The sequence below is a fragment of the Syzygium oleosum genome, unplaced genomic scaffold (assembly GCF_021117445.2).
Source record: "Syzygium oleosum isolate NSW1041296 unplaced genomic scaffold, Sole_v2.1 Sole_v2.08, whole genome shotgun sequence".
NCBI lineage: Eukaryota > Viridiplantae > Streptophyta > Magnoliopsida > Myrtales > Myrtaceae > Syzygium > Syzygium oleosum.
Window position 1 is genome coordinate 8,571,399 of NW_026607492.1, and position 23,144 is coordinate 8,594,542.

At 41.4% G+C, this 23,144-nt stretch overlaps 1 protein-coding gene across 1 annotated transcript; it reads right to left on the reverse strand.

Moving 5' to 3' along the window:
• Nucleotides 1–1,258: 1,258 nt before the first annotated feature.
• On the reverse strand, nt 1,259–3,620 carry LOC130138809 (uncharacterized). The gene is made up of 2 exons (XM_056313973.1): nt 3,606–3,620; nt 1,259–1,999 (listed from the first exon to the last, which is right to left on the reverse strand). Exon 2 carries the CDS (start codon nt 1,982–1,984, stop codon nt 1,442–1,444), a length of 543 nt encoding a protein of 180 aa, XP_056169948.1. The 5' UTR covers nt 1,985–1,999; nt 3,606–3,620; the 3' UTR covers nt 1,259–1,441.
• Nucleotides 3,621–23,144: the final 19,524 nt, after the last annotated feature.

Here is a 23,144-nt window from a genome sequence, read left to right on the forward strand (position 1 = left end):
CTCTTGAAATTTCACTTTGAATACGTTGTTAAAGTTGTGTGTACAAAAAGAGAAGAAAAGAGAAGTTGTAGTTATGAACAATTGTGATTATAATAAATAATATACGATTTGGTCTCTATTCACAGACAACTAATCAATACACATCTTTGGAATAGGTACCTTATCCCCAACCATTACCACTTTTCATGTTAAGAATAACTTCCTTTCATAACAATCGATAACCACTTTTTTTAGACCAATAGTCACCTCTTTTCATAATCAAAAGTCACATATTCTCTTAACCAAGAATTACATCTTTTATGATAACAAATTATTTCAACACAACCAGAATTCATAATCCATCCATCAAACGACGAATCACCAGTGACAAATAAGACATAATCAGTACAATCCGAAATACTATCAATTATTGCTGCAACATCATCTGCAGACTCAACTCTAATTCCCTTACCCTTGTCATTTTTCAGCTTAAAGCAATCTATTCTAAGATGCCTCTTCTTGCCACAAGTCCAACGAATAGCGCCATAAGTCCAACGGATAGCAGCACCAGTCCTAGATTAACTTCGTCTATTCAAGTTTATACTACTCTTGCTAACACATATACTAGTTCTTCCTCTATTTTCACCTACAAAAACAGCAGATACATATTCACTAGATTCTCTTCTATGGATATCCTCACTCAGAATTAAATCTTGAACCCCATCAAACGTCAAACTTGCTGACCTGGAGGAATTACTAACAGCAATAACAGTAGTACTCCAACTATCAAGTAATGAGGATAATAGAATCAAAGCACGTCCTTCATCTTCAAAGTCAATCTCAATTGAATGTAATTGACTAACGATCACATTGAATTCATTAATATGATCAGTAATTGACGCACCTTCGCCCATCTTTAAGTTAAACATATGTCGCATTAAATAAAATATGTTGATTGCAGAAGGCTTCTTGTACATGTCCGACATGGCTTTTATTAAACCCGCAGTGGTCGTCTCTTTCACAATGTTAAACGTGACATTACGAGCCAACGTCAGCTGAATAACACCCAAAACTCATCTATCCAGTAATTCCTTGTCACGCCCCGCACTCCTCGGTGCGCCACATCCCTCGCAAAGGTCGATTCGTGTGCAACGTCCCAGGACGCGTCGCCGACCCAACACCCAACACAGAGATTTAAAGCACATGCGGAAGTAATTAAAACCACCCGTACATTAAAATACACCTAACCAAGGATAGCCACAGAAACCAACAACAACGATTGCACTAATACTGGAAATCATATACAATATTCATATACAACCCGATCATCAAAAATCAAAAGCGGGTCAAGGCCACTACTGACAAAAAGGGGGTAAGTGGCTCGGGGGTCAGTCTACTACTAATGGTGGGGCGCTGGTCAAAAAGGTACTAGCCCTACCCCATCTAAGGCGGACACTAAGCCCTACGGTGCCCAGTTTGGGTCGGAATCAGAAGACTCCGAGGATGAAGAGCTGTCAGGCATCTCCTCCTCGGACCCTGATGAGTTCGACTCTGACTCGACCTCAGCAGCCTCCTCCTCTGAGACCATATCTTCCGGCTCGGCCTCCAGAACAGGATCCTCCTCGATCGGCTCCGGCTCTCCGTCATCCACGTCCATATCCACCGACTCGAACTCATCCATCTCGTACTCTACTGGAACTCCGTCGGAACTTATACCTTCCTCAGATGAGGAACCAGGGTCCGTCACCTCACCATCGGGGCATCGGGGATATCTCGTGCCCATCCCGGTGAACGGGACATCAAAAGTCCGGAGAGGACCATACTCTCCGAAGCCGTCCCTGAAGCACCATGCCACGTACTCGTGGGTCTGGTAATGCGTCGCCCCCACCTCCACCCAAACAATAGAATGATACCTAACATACGATTCCCCGTTCCCTACGGGGTGTATCGTCCTCGTCCGCTCTACTAGGAGCGGAATCCCAAAACGAACCGGAATCTCGGACATCTAAATGCTGGGGGTCTGAAAAATTGGGTTTCAACAACAGTGAGAATAAATCTCAGCGAGTAATTCCCTAAACCTAAATTAGGCTAAAGTGCACCTCCTGACGAGTACTAAATAACACACAAATCAAATCATAAACCGACTCAGGCCCGCAGGCCTAAATCTAATTCGTACTCGACCCTGCAGGTTAGGCATTCTATAAATATAATCACAACAGTATCATAGAATTCGATTGCGGCACATCTACACATATCACTCTGTCTCGGCTCATGTAATGCATATGCTCGTGCTCGCACTCATGTTCATGTCTCAATAATGCATTAACGCACACTTGCATGCTAGCACTCTGCCATTTATCAATTTCTCCTCCGACCCGCGTTAAACGCATCAGGTCCGACCCGCGTAAAACGCATCAGGTCTATCACTTCGAGATCGATCTCTGGCCCGCGTAAGACGCATCAGGCTCATGACGCATTACCCGCGTAAAACGCCTCAGGTTGGTCATCTTCCGGTAAACCGGGCATCGTCCCGCGTAACACGCCTCAGGACGGGTTCACTACCCCGCGTAAAACGCATCAGGGTTTATTGTGATCACACATTCACAAGCACCAATTTTCATCTGAACCCCGCGTTAAACGCATCAGGGCATTTTAGGTGATCACAATGCACATGTCACTCGAGCACGCTTGTAAATGCACATGCCGTGCCAATGCTCGTGATGCAAACTCATGGCCATAACCTTCACACTCGGGCATTCACGATTTCACAATGGACATTCAATAGCACAACGCCAATTAATTAGTTCACAGTGCACCATGTCCAATCAACATTTCAATATGCCCAACCCACATATTAGCACGACCATGAAATTCAATTCAAGCACTCATGCACGGTACACAATTCACGCGTATAAATCACACAATCAGTTCAGCATGAATCCACAGAAATTGAGGCCCATCACATTACTCCCTTCCTTATAGCATTAGGCACATGTCATGGCACTACAAAATCACTCGCATTTAGGGACAATTCAACCACTAGTTCGGTCAATCCATCATTTCCGGCACTTACACTCCAAACCTCAATTCAATCGCGCCTTGTCCGACTAATTTCCAAAGTGGACAGCCACCAAATCAATTGCGCCGGGCCATTTAATGACCTCAAAATGTTCCACTAGACTCCCCAAGACACCATTTTAATCAGCCACCATAATGCCAAATAAGGTGCACACTAGAATCCACATTTTAAACCCGAAACTTCCCAAACTTGGGCTAATCCGATCCAAATCTGTCCAGCCAATACTCGGCGCTTCTCAGGCTACTAAACCTCCATTTATTTATCGCACTAAGCCCGTAGAACAGCCACCAAAACAGCCACCACCCGGTCTATCAATTTCATCCACTAAGTTCGCCATTTTGTCTAAATCTTGGCACCCATGCTTCGCCATATCACAGCACTATACGGGCCGCTAAACCTCGACTAAATAATGATCCTTGGTCACCAAAAACACCACAGAACCAGCCCATATCACCCTCCACCATTTAGCCCCTAATTACCCTAATTAAACCCTAAAACCCGTCTAGAAATGCAAATTGTCCTAATTAGGGCTTAGGGTCAAACTCACCGGATGTCCTAAGCTTGAAACGGGCCGAACACGCGACGTAAAGGGGCTGGGCAGCGGCAGTCCCTCGCCGGAACAGTAACGGCGGTGGCGGCTCCGGCGAACGGCACGAGCGGCGGCGACGGTCTAAGCTAATCCACGACCTAGAGAGGGAGAGAGAGGCACGGTCAGAGAGAGAGAGAGAGAAATGGAACGGCTGGTTGGCTAGGCGAGGCGACGGATCCGTGCTGGAACAGTGACGGCGGCGGCGGAGCTCCTCCGGCTCAAGGCCTCTCACGGCCAAACCGAGAGAGAGAGACAGAGAGAGAGAGAGAGAGAGAGAGAGAGAGAGAGGAGAGGGGGCTTGCCGGCTGTGTGGGGTGGAACACGGTGGCGACTGGCGGAACCGGAGGCGCGACGGCGACGCAGGGCCGGCCGGCAAGCTGGCGGACAGCGGCGGCCGGCGTGAAGAAGAAGCGGCGTAGCCGCGGCTCGGCTAGCTGGCGCGTGCGTAAGGGAGGAGAAAGCGGCTTGTCAGTGCTGGCCCGGACAGCGGACGCAGCGGCGGCGAGTCGAGCTGGCCGGCGACGGCGCGGCACGCGGCGATCCCGGCGAGCCCGAGCGATCGGCGAGCCCAGGCAAAGGTGAAGCGAGACCCGAGTCGGCCGGGAGAAGGAGAGAGAGTGGGGGCTTCTGTGGTGGCAGCGACAGGGTGGCGGCAACGGTCGGGCGACGCGCGGTGGCGACGAGCGGGACGGCGTCGGGCGGAGTGGAGTCCAGACGCGGCTCGTCAGGGAGGAAGAAGACCGAAGCAGAAAAAAGAAAGGAAGAAGAAAGAGAAGAAGAAGGAAGAAGAAGAGAGAGAGGAGAGAGGGTGTAAGAGGAGGGGGGAGAATGGGGCGTGAGTGGACTTCTGCATGGGGGGGTTGCGTGCGGTCAGAGAGGAGAGAAGAGAGAGAGGGAGAGAAGGAGGAAAGGACAGACGTGATGATGGGGGAGAGAGGGGTGCGTGCGGGCAGATGAGAGAGAGAAGAGAGAAAGAAAGAAAAAAGAAAAAGAGAGAGAGAGAGTAGGACGGACGCGCAGCCAAGGGGGGTGTCTTCGGCGCGAGAGAGAACAAAAGAAAAAAAATAATTTTCATTCAAATATTAATCGCGATCCGAAGGCCCAATCTCAAAATCGAAAACGATCTAACGGTCCATGATAATCCTAATTAATAATATAGGAAAAAGGGCCAAAAGAAAATAACTCAAAACACACTACGAGGGAGGTCTACTAGTCCAAATCCGCACCCGGTCAAAAATCCACTTTTCACATGTTCCTGGCAATAGCGACGCTGGCCACAATAATATCGACACCGTCCAATTTATTTCGTCCTGAAACTCCCGAAAATCGGTTGCCAAGTTCGGGGTCTAAATAACGGCCAACTTCGATCGAGTGCGATTCTAGCAAAATCTCTATTTTTAAAACAAGAACCCGAGAGTGATCAGTTCCCGGGCGAGATTCTATTATAAGCGCACTGACGAATTACACGTTTTATAAATCCCAAAAATGGGCCAAAATTCGGAATGTCACAACTCTTCCCCCCTTACAAAAATTTCGTCCTCGAAATTTACAATCCAACCCAACTATTCAAACAGATGGGGGTATTGATGTCGTATCAACTCTTCACTTTCCCATGTCGCACCTTCGATTCTATGATGCTTCCAAATCACCTTGACCATCGGAATTGCCTTATTCCGCAACACTCTTTCCATTTTGTCCTCGATCCGTACTGGCTTTTTCACATACGACACTCTGTTGTCCACGTCTATTTCCTCGTAATTCAGCACGTGGGTTGAGTCCGGTTCATACTTCCTTAGCATAGACACGTGGAACACATTGAGCACTTGAGACAAATTAGGCAATAGCGCGAGACGACAAGCCAAGGTGCCAATTCTTTCTAAGACCTCGAATGGACCCACGTACCTCGGGCTCAACTCCCCTTTCTTACCAAATCGAGATAATCCTCTCATAGGCGATACTTTGAGGAAAACGTGGTCTCCCACTTGAAATTCCAAAGGCCTACGTCTCCGGTCTGTATAATTCTTTTGACGGCTCTGAGCGGTCTTAAGCCCATCCCGAATCACCTTGACTGTTTCGACTGATTGGTGAACCAACTTGGGACCCGTGATGCTCTTCTCGCCAACTTCATCCCAGCAAACCGGTGTTCTGCAAGCCCTGCCATAAGGTGCTTCGAACGGTGTCATTCTGATACCCCGTTGATAGCTATTATTGGAGGCGAATTCAACCAAATATAGCTGTTCCTGCCAACCACCCTTAAAATCCAAAACACACGCTCGCAGCATGTCCTCCAAAGTCTGAATCGTCCTTTCAGACTGGCCATCCATCTGGTGATGATAGGCCGTGATAAACTGTAAATTCGCTCCTAATGCCGAATGAAGACTTTTCCAAAAGGCGGTAGTAAATTTAGAGTCACGGTCCGAAGTGATTGTCACTGGCACTCCGTGCAGACGGACTATTTGTCGCACATACAAATCAGCACACCTTTCCAAGGTAAAATCCTTTCACACTGGTAGAAAATGTGCTGACTTTGTCAACCGATCCACTATCACCCAAATCAAATCATGGCCCCCTCTGGCTCCTCGGTAATCCCATGACGAAGTCCATCGTGACGTGTTCCCATTTCCACTCGGGAATTTCCAATGGCTGCAACATTCCACCCGGCTTGCAATGTTGCACCTTCACTTGTTGGCATGTGAAACACTTAGCCACATGCTTGGCCACGTCCACTTTCATGCCATTCCACCAATAATGCTGTCGAAGGTTCTAGTATATTTTTGTGCTGCCTAGGTGAATACTATAACTGCTCTTATGAGCTTCCAATAGAATCTCTTCCTTAAGTCCCAAATCATCGGGCACGCATAAACGTCCTCGAAACTTAAGAATTCCGTCCTCGGACACTTGGAAGTCCGGTTTCCTCTTAGTGCCATCCATCTCCAAAATCTTCTGAATCTCAGGGTCCATAGACTGCAACGCCTTAATCTTGGCTTGCACTTTCGGTTCAATCCTTAACATCACCATCAGACTGGAGAGGTGTGCTACTTCGAACTTAAATTCTGACTCTCGCGCTCCCTCCAATAAAATCCACTCTTTGACCATTAGATGCGCGATGCTCGATTTCCTGCTCAAGGCATCCGCTACCCGATTGGTCTTTCCGGGATGATATAATATATCACAATCATAGTCCTTTAGCAACTCCATCCAACGCCTTTGGCTCATATTCAATTCCTGAAAACTCTCTTTGCGCTTTTCCGTCCATTGGAACTTCGTTTCCTTCTTAAGCAACCTCGTCAGCGGAGTGGCTATCGCTGAGAATCTTTCCATAAATCGCCGATAATACCCTGCCAGTCCTAAGAAACTCCGAACCTCAGTAACTATCGTCAGTCTCGGCCAATCCATTACTGCCTCAATCTTTGCCGGATCCACGGAGATTCCTTCTCCGGAAATTATATGCCCGAGAAATGCAACTTGATTCAGCCAAAATTCGCACTTGCTAAACTTAGCATACAGTGCGTGCTCTCTTAACGTCCATAGAACTCTTTCTAAATGTACCTCATGTTCCTCGGAACTCTTTGAATACACTAGAATATCATCAATAAAGATAATGATAAACTGGTCTAAGAACTCCTTGAATACCCGGTTCATTAAATCCATGAAAGCCGCAGGGGCCTTAGTTAGTCCAAACGGCATAACCGTGAACTCATAATGTCCATACCTCGTCCTGAATGCCGTCTTTGGGATATCCTCCTTTTGGATCCTTAACTGATGATACCCTGTCCTCAGATCAACTTAGAAAATACCGAGGCTCCTTGCAGCTGATCGAACAGGTCGTCAATCCTTGGGAGGGGATACTTATTCTTGACTGTCACTTGATTCAGCTGACGGTAATCGATATACAGCCTCAACGACCCATCCTTCTTCCTGACTAACAATACCGGCTCTCCCCATGGAGACGCACTCAGTCGGATAAAACCTTTGTCTAGCAGTTCCTGTATCTGAATCTTTAGTTCTTTCAACTCTGACAACGACATCCTATAGGGCGGCCTCGAGATTGGCTCAGTCCCTAGGGCTAATTCAACCAGAAACTCCACTTCCTTTCAGATGGCAATCCCGGCAATTCCTGAGGAAAGACATCGGGAAGATTACACACCTCGTTTATGCCCTTTAGCCTTGGTTCCTCAACCAACTAGTTAGCCACCAAATCATTATCTTTCTATACCTTAAAGACCAAGCTCAATCCATCCAATTTCAATCCAACAGTCTCCCAAAAATGAATCACATCGGTTCTTTACAAAATCTGAAATTTCGAAGCAACACTCATCCTTCCAAACCCGTCCAAGAATATCATCAGTAATCCATAAATCCTTAAACCGATTGCGCCTATTCACCATAAAATTAATTATAAGTCTTTCATGACCACTCAAGCGATAACTTCAAATTCATCTCCTATTGCACCCAATATCACCTCGTAATGCATACAGACTTTTAAGGCACATCCTTCGCTTCCTTCTCAGCCAATACATACACTTTTCCTTACGTGCTTAGCCGATTCTGATTAATCTTTAGGGCAGCTCTCGCTTAATGTCCTACCTACGATCGCTGTGATTACATTAATGGTCTAATCTATCGGTTCAGCAATTTCTCACTCGGTGAACTTGCTGTCCACATCCACAACATGCTCCACTTCTACCTTGGCAATGGCTATTCTATGCCTTTTTTTTTTCCACAAGACCGACATGCGGCGTTTGGAGTAGTAGTTCGGCTTTCCAAAGTTCTTCCTTACCGGGGGGACAAGTCTCATATTCTCTATCATAGGCTTCTTCCCAAGACCCTATTGTCCCTAACCGGCGCGTACCGCGATCTAGAAGCGGCAGCCCTTTCACTCATGCATTTCAATCATCAAGCTCTCTCATACAACTCGTTGTGATCCTTTAAGACTCAAGAGTACTAACTGACTACGGAGTTCCGGTTTCAATTCATCCCGGAACCTCCTTGTCCTATCCACATGGCCTTGACCATCCTTGGTGTACACTTAGACAACCTTACAAACTTGACCTCGTACTGATTTACTGACATCCGATTTTAGCGAAGTCGCAGAAACTCTGTCTTTTTCTGTTCTCGCGCACTCTCCGAAAGGTACTTCCCATTGAAAGCCTCGACCAAAGCACCCCAATACTTCAAAGTCTTTTTTTTTTCCAACTCTTATATCCAAAATGATGTAGCCTCGGGGTCACTTTTCCTATCAAACTGCGGAGGTTTCAATTTCAAAAATGGCTCAACCAGTTATTGCATCTGTCTTACTGCACTAACTTGTCCTTGACCATGATTCCCATCATTCCCATTAAAATTCCTACTTCTTCGAGTGCCCTCATAATTCCATCTACCCTGGGATCCTCTGCAACTCCAGCTTGCGGACCTATGCGACCTCGACCTCGACCTCGACCTCAACTTCGACTACTCAAACTCACAAGGTCACACCACTCACTTACCTGCTATAATCTCATTCAGGAATTAGAGACCTAAACCAAGCTAAACAGGTCTAAGGTCCTAGGCAGGTATACATAACAGCAGTCAAGCAACCGGCATGCGATCTTACACAAACAGTACAACATCTTAGCCAAGGAGATTCGCGTACTTACCTCGGGTCCTGCCGCACCTGCACTTTACGGGTCAACTAAAACAAGCACTCAATCAAACACAAGCAGTCAGGAGGTACACATAGCACACGAGGTCACCCTACTGGCTACCCAAGGTCACCGCTCCTTATCACTCCAGGCTTCGACCTAATTGGATCGAGCTGACCTTGCTCTGATACCAAATCAACGGGGGATGTCATGCCCCGAACCCTATGGCATGCGACAACCCTACCGAGGTCGATTCAGTGCGATGTCCCAGGACGCGTCGCCGACCCGAAACCCAAAACAGAGAATAATGCACAAGCGGAAGCAAACAAACACCCGTACAAATTAAAACCACATGACCAAGGATAGCAGTAATACCATAAATACAACTTGTACTAATAACGGGGATTTACAATGTCTATTACAACAGAATAAACATATAAAAGCCAAAACGGGTCAACAGTCACCAACGTCAAAAGGGGGGTTACGTGGCTCGGCGGTCAAGCACTATATCTAGCCAAGGCTCCTCCCAAAACGTATCGGTACGCCTGCCATCCTCAAGGCTGGGGGTCTGAAAAATTGGTTTTCAACAACAGTGAAAATGAATCTCAGCGAGTAGGTTCCCTAAACCTAAGCTAGGCTAACATGCACCTCCTGACGAGCACTAATCAACACACCAATCAAACTATAATTGACTTAGGCCCCCGGGCCCAAATCCAATACTCACCTTGCCCTACAAGTTAGGCACTTACAATTCAAGAGTAAAACATAGGACCCAATCACAGCACATACACACATCACTTGGTCACAACGCATGTCATGCTTATGCTCACGCTCATACGCGTGCTCACGCCTCATCAATGCATTTTCACACGCTTGCACTCCAGCGCACTTGCAATTATCAATTCTCCTCCGACCCGCGTAAAACGCATCAGGCTTATGGCACAACACCCGCGTAAAACGCATCAGGCTTGGCCATCTTCCGGTAGTCCGGGCATCGTCCCGCGTAACACGCCTCAGGACGGGTTCAATACCCCACGTAAAACGCATTAGGGCTTTATGTGATCACACATCCACATTCACCAATTATTATCTGAACCCCGCGTAAAACGCATCAAGGCATTTTAGGTGATCACATGCTCATGTCAATCGTGCACACTCATTTATGCACATGCCGTGCCAATGCTTGAGATGCACACTCATGGCCATAACATTCACACTTGGGCATTCAAGAAGTTCACAATGAGCATTCAATTGTACAACACCACTTGTTCAATTCACAACGCAACATGCTCAACTTACACCACACATATTCAATTTAATGAATCAATATGCCCAATCAGTCAATCAATTCAAATCAGCCATGGTACGTCATCGGCACACGGGAATCACGCAATTAAGCCATTAAACTTGCATAGGTCTAAGGTCCACCAAGCCTATCCTTTCTTCGCCACATAAGTACTCAACATGGCATAGCAAATTGATCACAATCAAGGACAATCCAGCCAGTCCATAAGTTAATTCAACGATTCCCGGTAATCACGCAACTAAGCCCCCAAATTGATCGCGCCTTGTCCAATTCAATCCCGGTATGGACAGCCACCAAGCAAGGCATTCTAGGCCAATAAATATCCTCAAAAGACTCTATTTGGCTCCCCAAAACATCACCCAAACCAGCCACCTCGAGGACCACACTAGGCGCGCACTACAATCCACAATTGAACCCGAACTTGCTCCAAACTTGAGCCGATTCAATCCAATATGTCCAGCCATCGCACAGTCCATTCTAAGCTTCTAAACCTCAATTAAAATTATCACACTAAGCCGCGAAATAGCCACAAAAACAGCCACCATACGGTCTACAAATTCATCCGCCAAGTTCACAATTTCGCCCAAATTAAGGCGTTTATGCTTCGCCACATCACAGCACTCTATAGACCACTACACCTCGATTAAATCATCACTCTCGGTCACTAATTGCACCACAAAATCAGCCTCTAACAGCCTCCACACGCTAACCCCTAAATTACCCTAATTAATCCCTAAAACTCATCTAGAAATGTAAATTAGCCTAATTAGGGTTTAAGGTTGTACTCACTTGGATTCCTAGGCTCCAAATAGGGCTGAGCAAGTGACGAGGATGGTTGGACAATAGCGGATCCGCACCGGAACAGTAACGGCGAGCGACGGCTCCGGCGAGGCCCTTGAGCGGCCGAGAAGGAGAGGGGGAGCGGGAGAGAGAGATACGGCGAGAGGGAGAGGGAGATGGAGGCTGAGGGGGTGCGGACCGGGCGGCGGCTGGCCGGACGAGCCGGCGACGGGCGAGGCTGGCCGGTGGGCAAAGCAACGACAGGGGATGGCTGGGCTCGTCGGAACCGAAACGAGGGAGAGGCGGGGAGGAGAGAGATAGGGGGGAACTGGTCTCGTGGCAGCCAGAGGCGGCACGGCGGCTTCACGGGTGGCCAGCCGACGGAGGATAGGCCACCGGGCGGCGGGCTAGGCGTCCGGGTCGCGGCGTTAGCGGCATGACGTAGCTTCGCCGCCGCGCTGGCGAAAGCAGCGGCCGCGACGGGCTGTCGCGGCGGCGAGCAGACGGCGGCGCGGCTCGGTCGGGCGCCAGCAGCGCGGCGACAAGGGCCGAGGCGAGCTTGATCGGCGGTCGGTGAGCAGGACAGAAACGAAGCAGAACCAGTCGGGGCCAAGAAGGAAGAAAGGAAGAAGAAGAAAGAGAAAAAGAAAGAAAAAGAGGAAAAGAAGGAGAGAGAGAGGGAGTGGTTGCATGGGGAAGGAGGGGGAAACGTGCGCATGGCGGGGGGGAAAGGACAGACGCGGCAGAGGGAGGAGACAGAGAGAGAATAGACGGGACAGGGGGGCGCGAGCGGGAAAAAGGGGAGGAGAGAGAAAGAGAGAAAAAGTCAAAGGTAATTATCGCGATTCACGGTCCACGGTTCAAACCCAAAAACGATCTAACGGTCCATAATAATCCTAATTAATAATATAGGAAAAAGGGCCAAAAGAAAATAACTCAAAACACACTACGAGGGAGGTCTACTAGTCCAAATCCGCACCCGGTCAAAAATCCACTTTTCACATGTTCCTGGCAATAGCGACGTTAGCCACAATAATATCGACACCGTCCAATTTATTTCGTCCTGAAACTCCCGAAAATCGGTTGCCAAAATAAGCCTCGAATATAAAAAGGGACAAAGGCCAAATTAATTAAATCAAACTATAGCGAGGGAGGTCTACCAGTCCAAATTTGCACCCGGTCAAAAACTCCCTTTTTTCCATTATTCCTGACAATCTCAACGTTGGCCCCGACCATATCGACACCGTCCAATTTATTTCGTCCCGAAAATCGACGGCCAAGTTCGGGGTCTAAATAACGGTCAAATTTGATCGAGTGCGATTATAGCGAAATCTCTAATTTAAAATGATAACCGGGAGTGATCAGTTCCCGGGCGAGATTTTACTATAAGCACACTGACAAATTACGCGTTTTATAAATCCCAAAAATGGGCCGAAATTCGGAATGTCACATTCCTAGTCAGCTTGCTTCATCATCTCTAACTTCTCCTTAAATAGGGGCAAGTGCAGTTTTATCTGATACAGACAATCCTCAATTTCCATCTTCCAAAAATCAAAGTCCTTCCCATCAAATCTGTCGATTTTCACTTTTCCTTCTTATGTCCCCATCGATTCGCTTCAACTCAGCCGAGCCTAACTTTTATATCAATTATTGCAAAAGCAAGGGATCGAACAGTAAAAATAGATAAACTAAGAAAATAAATCGAACACAAGATTAACGTGATCCACTCGTAGTGACTTACATCTATGATGAGAGCAGTAACGAATTTCACTATATATCAAGCGATACAATGAAGATTACAACCACACTTGAGTCACTCAAACTTTTTCAATATTTTCCAAGCTCTAATTACACCCAATAGCTTACACAATGTTTAGCCCTATAATTCCCCACGAAATATTCTTTTAATTTCATGAAGGAATTAACAAATCTTACCACAAAATTTAATTGACTTTAATACAGAAACTCTTGGTGTAATTCCTTGAACAAAATCCACGAAGATAATCCCAAAGCACTCGACGAAAATGGCGCTTCAAAACTTCTTTTTCACGGCCAACCTCAAGAATCATACACACATATATATATATATATATATATATATATATATATGTGTCCAAGGATCTGGGGATTGTAAACGGAAAAGAATATAATATAGAATGAAATCCAATTAATCTTACCTTTTTCTTTTGTTAGAAAGGTATTGAGGAAATTGTAGTAAAAAGATAAGGGCTACAAGGATGTATGTAATTTGCAATCGTCGTTCTAAATGATCAAAATATCTAATATATTGAGAAAATAGATAAAGGATATGAGATACGCTCCTAGATCTAGCAACAGCGAAAATATATTCTAATATAAAAGTGCAGATTTCTACACAGAAAACTATTAAATAAATAAAATTAAATAAAAGCGCGAGCATTATAAATAATAAAGAGACCGTAAACAATATATAAAACTAAAAGAAGAATAGCTAGAAATTCTAAACCAACCATGTAGGTAGTATTGCTAAGCAAGGATGAAAAGGGTAAAACGGTAAGAAGAAGTAAGGATGTATAACAATTGCAGAGAACTGCTTTAATTTAAAGTACAGACCTTCCACAGGCGGTTCGACCTGCCGTTTGTGGGGTATGTAGTATGTAAATGCAAGAAGGAAATTAGAGAAATGACTGGTATATAAACAATATTGAAAGATTACAACGACAGTATTGAAAGGTTACAGAATGTAGATATCGAAATACAAGTGCAGAAGTAAGAAAATTTCTTTGGTAGAAATTCTTCCGTTACTCAGACTATTTGGTAGTCTAGAACGATAAGATTTTCCACGCTATAAAAACTAGAAAAGGATTTGAAATGTCTTTGAAAGTCTTGGGACAAGATCTTTTCCAGGGATTAGAAACTTACTGGTTATGGAAAGGTTATATAAAGGTTTGAGATGTGAGATCTCTTATTCTTCTGAAGAAGGATTGGAGAGATCTAGAGAAGCTGGAGAGGTTTTGAACTCTAAGAGGAAAGGTCTGAATCGGTGCCCTTTCAAGTGAGTGAGGTCTGGTTATATAAGCAGGCTGGGTTCCTGTAGAAATAGTTCACGGGTAGTACTGTAGCAAATAGTAGTAAGTGCACAGTGTTACAGTGAACAGTGGCCGACCATTATGAAAGTTTTGAAAAAAGAAAAAGCTGACAGACTTCTTTCGGCTTAGACATTATGAAAACAGCCTGGAGTCTTTCGGCGCCTTTCTCTCAGGAGAATCTTGAGAGATCTTCCACCGGTTCAGGTTCTTCTTCTTCATCCTTCACACTTGCCCAATTGCGAGGAATAGGGGCTATTCCAAGGATGCCATAGCAGTCATCTTCGTTGGAGTTGCCACTGTGATGAGAAGAAGTGGTTTCTTCTAAATCTGAAAGGGCTTGTTTTAGCATTCCTGCTAACTGTTGGTGAGATTTAGCGGATGCTAGTCTAGAAAGCATAAACCCTTTGTCATGTAGAAAGGGGGTGATATCATCAGAACTGATGGGGATGGAACCCCTAGAAATTAGCCATTCCGTGACGGCTTGCTTGGTGATCCTGTCAAAAAATTTGAAACCATCCCACCATTTGACTTTGAATCGTCTTATGAGAATGGGGATGTTTGTCTCAATGGCTTTTCTATAATCAAAATACCAACCCAGGACCCAAGATACTCCGAAGTAATAGAAAAAGAGCATGAGCTTGGGAAAGTTTTTCTCATATGGAAGTGGAGAGAATTTTTCTAGAAAGAGTTCATAACTAGGTTGGATTCTTAGGTGGATTAGTTCATCTGTTGGTCCCAAGTGTTCCCACCATCTGATAAACCAATATGGAACAAGTTTGATATCAAAATCTTCGAAGAAAAATAACCAGGTATGGGTATTGTTGGTATTTTTCCTCCAAAAGGTATTCCACCAAGCTTGTTGGTAGTCAAAATATGAGAAGGATGTCCTGTAAGGGAGGGCTTCATTTGTTTTGGTATTGAATTTTTTCAAGGTCAATGGATCAGGTTTCCATTGAGAAGGATGGATGACCTTATAAATTCTGGCCGTGGAATAGTTCACATGGCCCTTATCCGAGAAGTGTCTGAAAGTGACAGATTTTGTTTCTTCCAGAATTTTCTCATAAAACTCATTTGTTTTGTAAATATCATGAGGAGTATATAAGAATTTTTCAGAAAACATATTTTGAGCAAAAACATAAGGATCCTCATTATAAAACCCATTTTCAACATTGCAAATGTTTTGGAATATTGTTTTATGGAAAAATTTTGATTTTGGAGGGGTTGTCTGAGTAGACTGAATGACCACCTCACTAGAAATTATTTTTCCCTTCACCTTTTGAGTGGCTATGGGAGAGGGATTAGGACTTACCATTGCCAGTGAAGGTTGTGGTTGGCTATTGAAGGCTTGTTGGAGAAGCTGTAATGCTTCTTCTTGGGATAATTGAGTTATATCAAATTGTGAGAGTTTATTGGATTCAGAAGGATTTTCTGTAAGAGAAATGGGTTGTCCCTTGGCTTGGCTAGAAATGGTGGTAATATTCAAAGGTGACTGTGTAGCCTGAAGCCAGGTCCTGATATTAGTTAGTCCTGAGGGTTTCTTCTCAGAAGAAGATTCTGCAATTTGTTTGCCTTTGTCTCTCCTTGTAGGTTTGTTGGGTGGTTTGGGAGGCATTTTCCCTGTAAAAATTCTCTTGTGAGAAAGTCTGGGAGAGAATTTGAAGAACCGTTTATGAATTCTATATCAAAATCAAAAACAGATAAAATGGCTTGCCATCTGGCGAAAATCTGTTTGGAAGCAATATTTTGAACATCCTTTTGCAAAACATCTTTTGCAGATTTGCAATCAATGCATAAAAGGAACTTTTGATTTAAAAGATCTCCTTGAAACTTAGAAATAGAAAGTACAATAGCAAGGATTTCTTTCTTAATGGTGGAGTAATTCTTTTGGCAATCATTCCAGTGTTTGGAGACAAACTGAACAATTTGTTCTTTGTTGTCTTTGGATTGTTTAAGAATTCCTCCGTATCCAATATCAGAAGCATCAGTTTCAACAATTTTAAAAGCAAAAGGATCAGCAAGATGTAAACAAGGAATTTCCTTGATAGTCCGCTTGATCTGTTTTACAATATCAGTATGAATTTGAGTCCACGGTGGAGGATCTTTCTTGAGCCTCTGATGGAGTGGTTTACAAATTATATTGATGGAGGGAAGAATTCAATAATATAATTCAAACTTCCTAGAAATCTTTGCAATTGATTTTTATCTCTGATTTCATCAGGAAACTTTTCAGAAAATATTATTGATCTCTCAATGGGAATGATGGTTCCTTGATGGATGTAATGTCCTAGAAAACGAATCTTTGTTTTGAAAAGAGATATTTTAGTAGGTGAAACTACTAAACCATTTTTCTTCACAATATTGATAAAATGATTGATGTGTTTAAAATGTTTTTCTATGGATGTAGAAAATATTAAAACATCATCTATGTAAACTATAATGTAATCAGAACAATGATTAAAAATATCATTCATAATCCTTTGGAATTCAGAAGGGGTGTTTTTTAAACCAAAAGGCATGACATTCCATTCATATTGGTCAAAAGGAACAATAAAAGCCGTTTTATATTTATCCTTTTCGCTAATCTGGATTTGCCAGAAACCTGATTTCATATCAAACTTTGAAAAGATTTTTGCATTATGAAGTCTATTCAATAGATCCTTTTTGTTAGGAATTGGATATCTTATCCATTTTAAAACCGTATTCAAAGGTTTGTAATTAATTACCAATCTTGGAACTCCTCTTTCTAGTTCAGCGTTTTTGTTGACATAGAAAGCAGAGCAACTCCAAGGTGATTGGCTTTTCCTAATAAGCTTCTTCTCAAGAAGTTCCTGTATTTCCTTTTGACAGAAATTTAAAACTTCGTGATTCATTTGAGAAGGTCTAGCTTTAGTAGGAATGTCCTTTTCTGAAAACCCTGGTTCATAAGGTAGATCAACTATGTGACATTTTCGAGACCAGAAAGCATTGGGAATATTAGAACATACGGAATTTTTGATTTGATTTTCAAGATTGGAAATCTTTTTATGAAGGTTTGCTTCAGAGAGATTTTTATCAATCCTTTTGTATTCAAGGTCTTCTTTAAGAAACTAAAGATGAGTTTCTTTATCTTGAATTATGCAATTTATCTCAGAAATGGAATGTTCTTGAAGAGTATTCAAATTTTTGGTTTGGGGTTTTGAAATGAAATTAAAGCAAATTCTTTTGCCTAAGGTTTCAGTTTCAATTCCTTTCTCAGAAACTTTAAAAGGCTGGAGTAAATTGATAAAAGGTGATCCCAAAATAACATTTTGTTTGATATTCTTAACAAGGAGAAAGGGAGTTTTGAAAGAAATTTGGTCTTTCACAGCCTCGGCTTCAGGAATTTTGTAATTAATAACCAGTTTATCACCAGATGCTGATTTGAGAGATTGGGAAGTTTTTTCAAAATATTTAGTTGGTATAGACCTTCTTTTATACAATTAAGGTCTGCACCAGTATCGAAAAGGGCTGTTGTTTCCAAAACAATTTCATTTTGGATTCTTATGGAAATATTGATGATCCATTTTCTGGTAGTTATTTCAGAAAGCATTAAAAGGAAGTTTGTATCGGACGAAGAAGTGATTTGAGGAATATCGTTTTCTTCAAAACTTTCTTCCTTTTGTTTTCCTTTTGAATTTCTCATTTTGATTTCTAAAATGTCTTTTTGCATAATGATCTGGGCAGCTTTAAGATTTTGTATTTCTTCCTTCTGTTTATTGATCTCGTGAGTAAGATCATTTATAGAAATGGGTTTGACACTGACTTTCTTAGCTTTGCTAAGAATAGTAGAAATATTATAAGGGCTATCAGATTGAGTGACTGGTTTAGAAATTGGCTTGGGATTTTGAAAATTATTCAAATATTTTATTGGTCTATATTAATTTTCAATAGATTTATTAAAATCTTCTCTATTAATTTCTTCTCTATTTATTGGTCCTTGGTCTGAGGACATTTGTGATAAAGAACTAGAAGAAGACTCAGATCTTCTTAATAAGTTCATTGCAAAAGACTACTTTCTTCTTTTCAATAGATTTCGACGATGCTTACCAACGGACTTACTACCCCTCTGGGTTTTACTGCCTGTAACACATCCAGAAATCTCGTGAAAAGACTTCCACGAAGGAAATCGTCTTTACTGCGAATGAAATTATAAAGAATATTCTTTATCAACCCCTTGGCTCTGATACCATAAATAGAGAAGAAATTAATATAGAAGATTTCAATAGATCTATTGAAAATTGGTTTATTCCAAAAGTCAAACTGGACAGAATTTATGAGCATTCAAAATTTAAACTCTTTGGAAATAATGACTATGTCATTGTTACTGAAGAAAGAGATGTACCACTTTCTAATTCTTTTGCTTCTATACAACTTTTAAATAAGGATTCTGTAAAAAAGCATTCCCAAAAATGGAATTACATGCACATAGGTTTGGTACTGGTCGGTGCAAAGCCCCTTACCAAAGAAGGATTAGATACTTCCTTACTCCTTGTTTTGAGAGATGCTAGACTTTTGAAATATGAAGAATGTATTCTTGGCGCTGTCGAGACCAGTCTTTGCAGCGGACCAATTCATTTTGATAGTCATCCTGGTCTTACTGTCTCTCTCAAAGACAGAAATATTTTAAAATCTCTCACTCTCCAAATAAAAACCCATAATTATTCCATAGCTGAAGGTTCTATTCCCATAGCTCTTATATACAGAGTTTATTACAAAGTAATGAATTCTGCCTTCGGTAGCAAAGCTTTTAAATTAAATTCCAATAGGGAAACCCTTCTCCTGCAGACAGACATTTCTAAAGCAAATGTTACCATTCCTAGGACCATTCCTTGGAATCCGATAACCCTTCCTGATCAATGGGAATTAGAAAACCGAATTCCCCAGCCAATCAACCAAAATTCTGATCCTACCAATATCATTCAACACCCTGAAGGAAGAGTAACTATTCAATTTTCCAGAAGATCTATAGATATTCCTAGAAGGTCTTGCGACATTAGATCAATTCCTTCTTGGCATTCCACTTCTTCTCGAAAGTCAGTAGATACTATTCCTTTCAATATTCCTTTGAATAATCCTGAGGAAGCATCTGCAAGTGCTCCTCCTCTTCCAAACATTAGTGGTATAGATAACAGGTCAGGAATTTCCAGACCAATTTACCAACATACTCCTAATTTCCCGGATCCAACTCCTTCCGAAATGGAAGACCCCGAAATCAATGTTTTGGAATTAACCTTTGAACCTGATAAAATCATTTTGAATAAAGAATTCAATTCTTTTGAAAACAAACATATCAGAGAATGGTTCTTTGCTAATTTTCAAAAACAAGCACTCGAAATCAAAAAGGAATATTATGATTACATGTACCAACATGAAATAGAGGTATTCTTCTTTGATTGGTTTGAAAATGAATTTCTAAAAGAAAAACAAATTTTTATGTTGGATCAATTTTATAAATGGAAACTAGACGATGGCCATGTCATCAAGTCTAATCATCCTCCACTTAGAAAAATCAAAATTGAGCATCGAGAAACTGAAATTATAGCTTCTCCTTTTAAAACAGCCTCTGAAATAGATGGCATTGGTATTAAGAAAATTGTTGAACAAAATAATTTTTCAAATCAACATCTTCATACCATAGGAAAACAACTTGATCGTATTGAAAATCTCACTCAAAATAGTTTTCCATCCTCTTCTATAACAGCTCCAAAAAAGGATTTAAAATCCACTCTCTTTAAAAATTTTGAAATTCCAAAAAATCCTAGCCTTGAATTTGCTAAAGCATTAGAAGACAGGAGGAAACTCCTCAAAGGAAAAACAATTTTGGTTCCTAAAAAACCTATAATTTTGGATACTCCTTTAATACAAAATCTGAGTGTCAAAGACACTCCAGACCGCATTGAATCCTCCGATCAAATCAATCTTTTAGATAAATCCGATACTGAATCCCTTCCTGAAATAAATCGTATTACTTGGAAGGATCCCCAAAAGTTATATTACTCTCGTGCGACTCTTCCAGATATCCTTACGGAAGAAGCATTTTCAAAAGTTCAAAATAAATATCCTTCTGATGCTATTTATGAATGGAACATTGATGGTGTCTCTGAGCAAAACCTCATTAATATTTTAACCCAAATGGTTATGCTTGCCAACACTTATAAAACCATTCCGGATACTTCCGACCACTCTGTTGCATATCTTTTAATAGCCGGTTTTACAGGACAGCTTAAAGGATGGTGGGATAACTATATGAATGATGAGCAAAGGTCCCAGATTCTAAACGCCTATAAACTCGACCCTTTTGGTCAAAATATTCTTGATGAAGATGATCAGCCCATCCAAGATGCCGTTAATACTTTAATATTTTCTATATCCCAACATTTTCTAGGAGATTCTTCTCATATTCTTGATAAGAACCAAGATCTTTTATCCAATATGAAATGTAGATCTTTAGGAGAATTCCGAGAATATAAAGAAATATTTTTGCAAAGAGTTTTCCAAAGAGCATACTGCAATCAGTCTTTTTGGAAAGAAAAATTTCTTGCTGGCTTACGAAAACTCATAGGAGAACAAGTTCGTTGTAAGATAAGGGAAGAATATGGAAATCAAATTCCATATGACCATCTTTCTTATGGAGAACTAACCTCTTATGTTTATAAAATAGGAACACAGTTGTGCACTAATATTCATCTCCAAAAACAAATCAAGAAAGAACAAAAGCTTTCTAAAAAGGGATTAGGAGATTTTTGTGCCCAATATGATCCGTCTTTTGAATCTTTCGAAAAGTCCAAATGTTCAGGAAAATGTCCCTCTACTTTTAAGCATAAAGATCGAAAGAAATTCTATAAGAAACCTTATAAAAAGAAATTTGATAAAAAGTTTTCTGATAGGAAGTTTTCAAAAAGAAAAGAAAATGATAGTTTTGATAAAACCAAAAAGCCTAAAAAAGATTTTAAAAACATTACTTGCTATAACTGCGGCAAAAAAGGCCATACTTCTCGATTTTGCAAACTCAGCAAAAAGGTTAATGAGTTAGACTTAGATGAAGAAACTATTAATCAACTCAATCAATTGATGATTGAAACTGACAATAGTTCTTCTGATGAATTTAGTTTTGAAAAAGGATTACAAATTTGTGATTTGGAAACCTCTTCATCATCAACTTCAGAAAATGAAGATGAAGAAGCCACCAGCTTTGAAATAAATGTTTTAACAAAAGAAGAAAAATTCTTTTACAAAAATTTGATCAGATCACTGATCCTGAAACAAAAATAAAATATTTGAATAATTTTCAAAATCCCAAGCCAATTTCTAAACCAGTCACTCAATCTGATAGCCCTTATAATATTTCTACTATTCTTAGCAAAGCTAAGAAAGTCAGTGTCAAACCCATTTCTATAAATGATCTTACTCACGAGATCAATAAACAGAAGGAAGAAATACAAAATCTTAAAGCTGCCCAGATCATTATGCAAAAAGACATTTTAGAAATCAAAATGAGAAATTTAAAAGGAAAACAAAAGGAAGAAAGTTTTGAAGAAAACGATATTCCTCAAATCACTTCTTCGTCCGATACAAACTTCCTTTTAATGCTTTCTGAAATAACTACCAGAAAATGGATCATCAATATTTCCATAAGAATCCAAAATGAAATTGTTTTGGAAACAACAGCCCTTTTCGATACTGGTGCAGACCTTAATTGTATAAAAGAAGGTCTTATACCAACTAAATATTTTGAAAAAACTTCCCAATCTCTCAAATCAGCATCTGGTGATAAACTGGTTATTAATTACAAAATTCCTGAAGCCGAGACTGTGAAAGACCAAATTTCTTTCAAAACTCCCTTTCTCCTTGTTAAGAATATCAAACAAAATGTTATTTTGGGATCACCTTTTATCAATTTACTCCAGCCTTTTAAAGTTTCTGAGAAAGGAATTGAAACTGAAACCTTAGGCAAAAGAATTTGCTTTAATTTCATTTCAAAACCCCAAACCAGAAATTTCAATACTCTTCAAGAACATTCCATTTCTGAGATAAATTGCATAATTCAAGATAAAGAAACTCATCTTTAGTTTCTTAAAGAAGACCTTGAATACAAAAGGATTGATAAAAATCTCTCTGAAGCAAACCTTCAGAAAAAGATTTCCAATCTTGAAAATCAAATAAAAAATTCCATATGTTCTAATATTCCCAATGCTTTCTGGTCTCGAAAATGTCACATAGTTGATCTACCTTATGAACCAGGGTTTTCAGAAAAGGACATTCCTACTAAAGCTAGACCTTCTCAAATGAATCACGAAGTTTTAAATTTCTGTCAAAAGGAAATACAGGAACTTCTTGAGAAGAAGCTTATTAGGAAAAGCCAATCACCTTGGAGTTGCTCTGCTTTCTATGTCAACAAAAATGCTGAACTAGAAAGAGGAGTTCCAAGATTGGTAATTAATTACAAACCTTTGAATACGGTTTTAAAATGGATAAGATATCCAATTCCTAACAAAAAGGATCTATTGAATAGACTTCATAATGCAAAAATCTTTTCAAAGTTTGATATGAAATCAGGTTTCTGGCAAATCCAGATTAGCGAAAAGGATAAATATAAAACGGCTTTTATTGTTCCTTTTGACCAATATGAATGGAATGTCATGCCTTTTGGTTTAAAAAACACCCCTTCTGAATTCCAAAGGATTATGAATGATATTTTTAATCA

Excerpts from the sequence above, each read along its gene's own strand:
- LOC130138809 (XM_056313973.1), bottom strand. The coding sequence starts at position 1,984 with ATGTCCGAGATTCCGGTTCGTTTTGGGATTCCGCTCCTAGTAGAGCGG.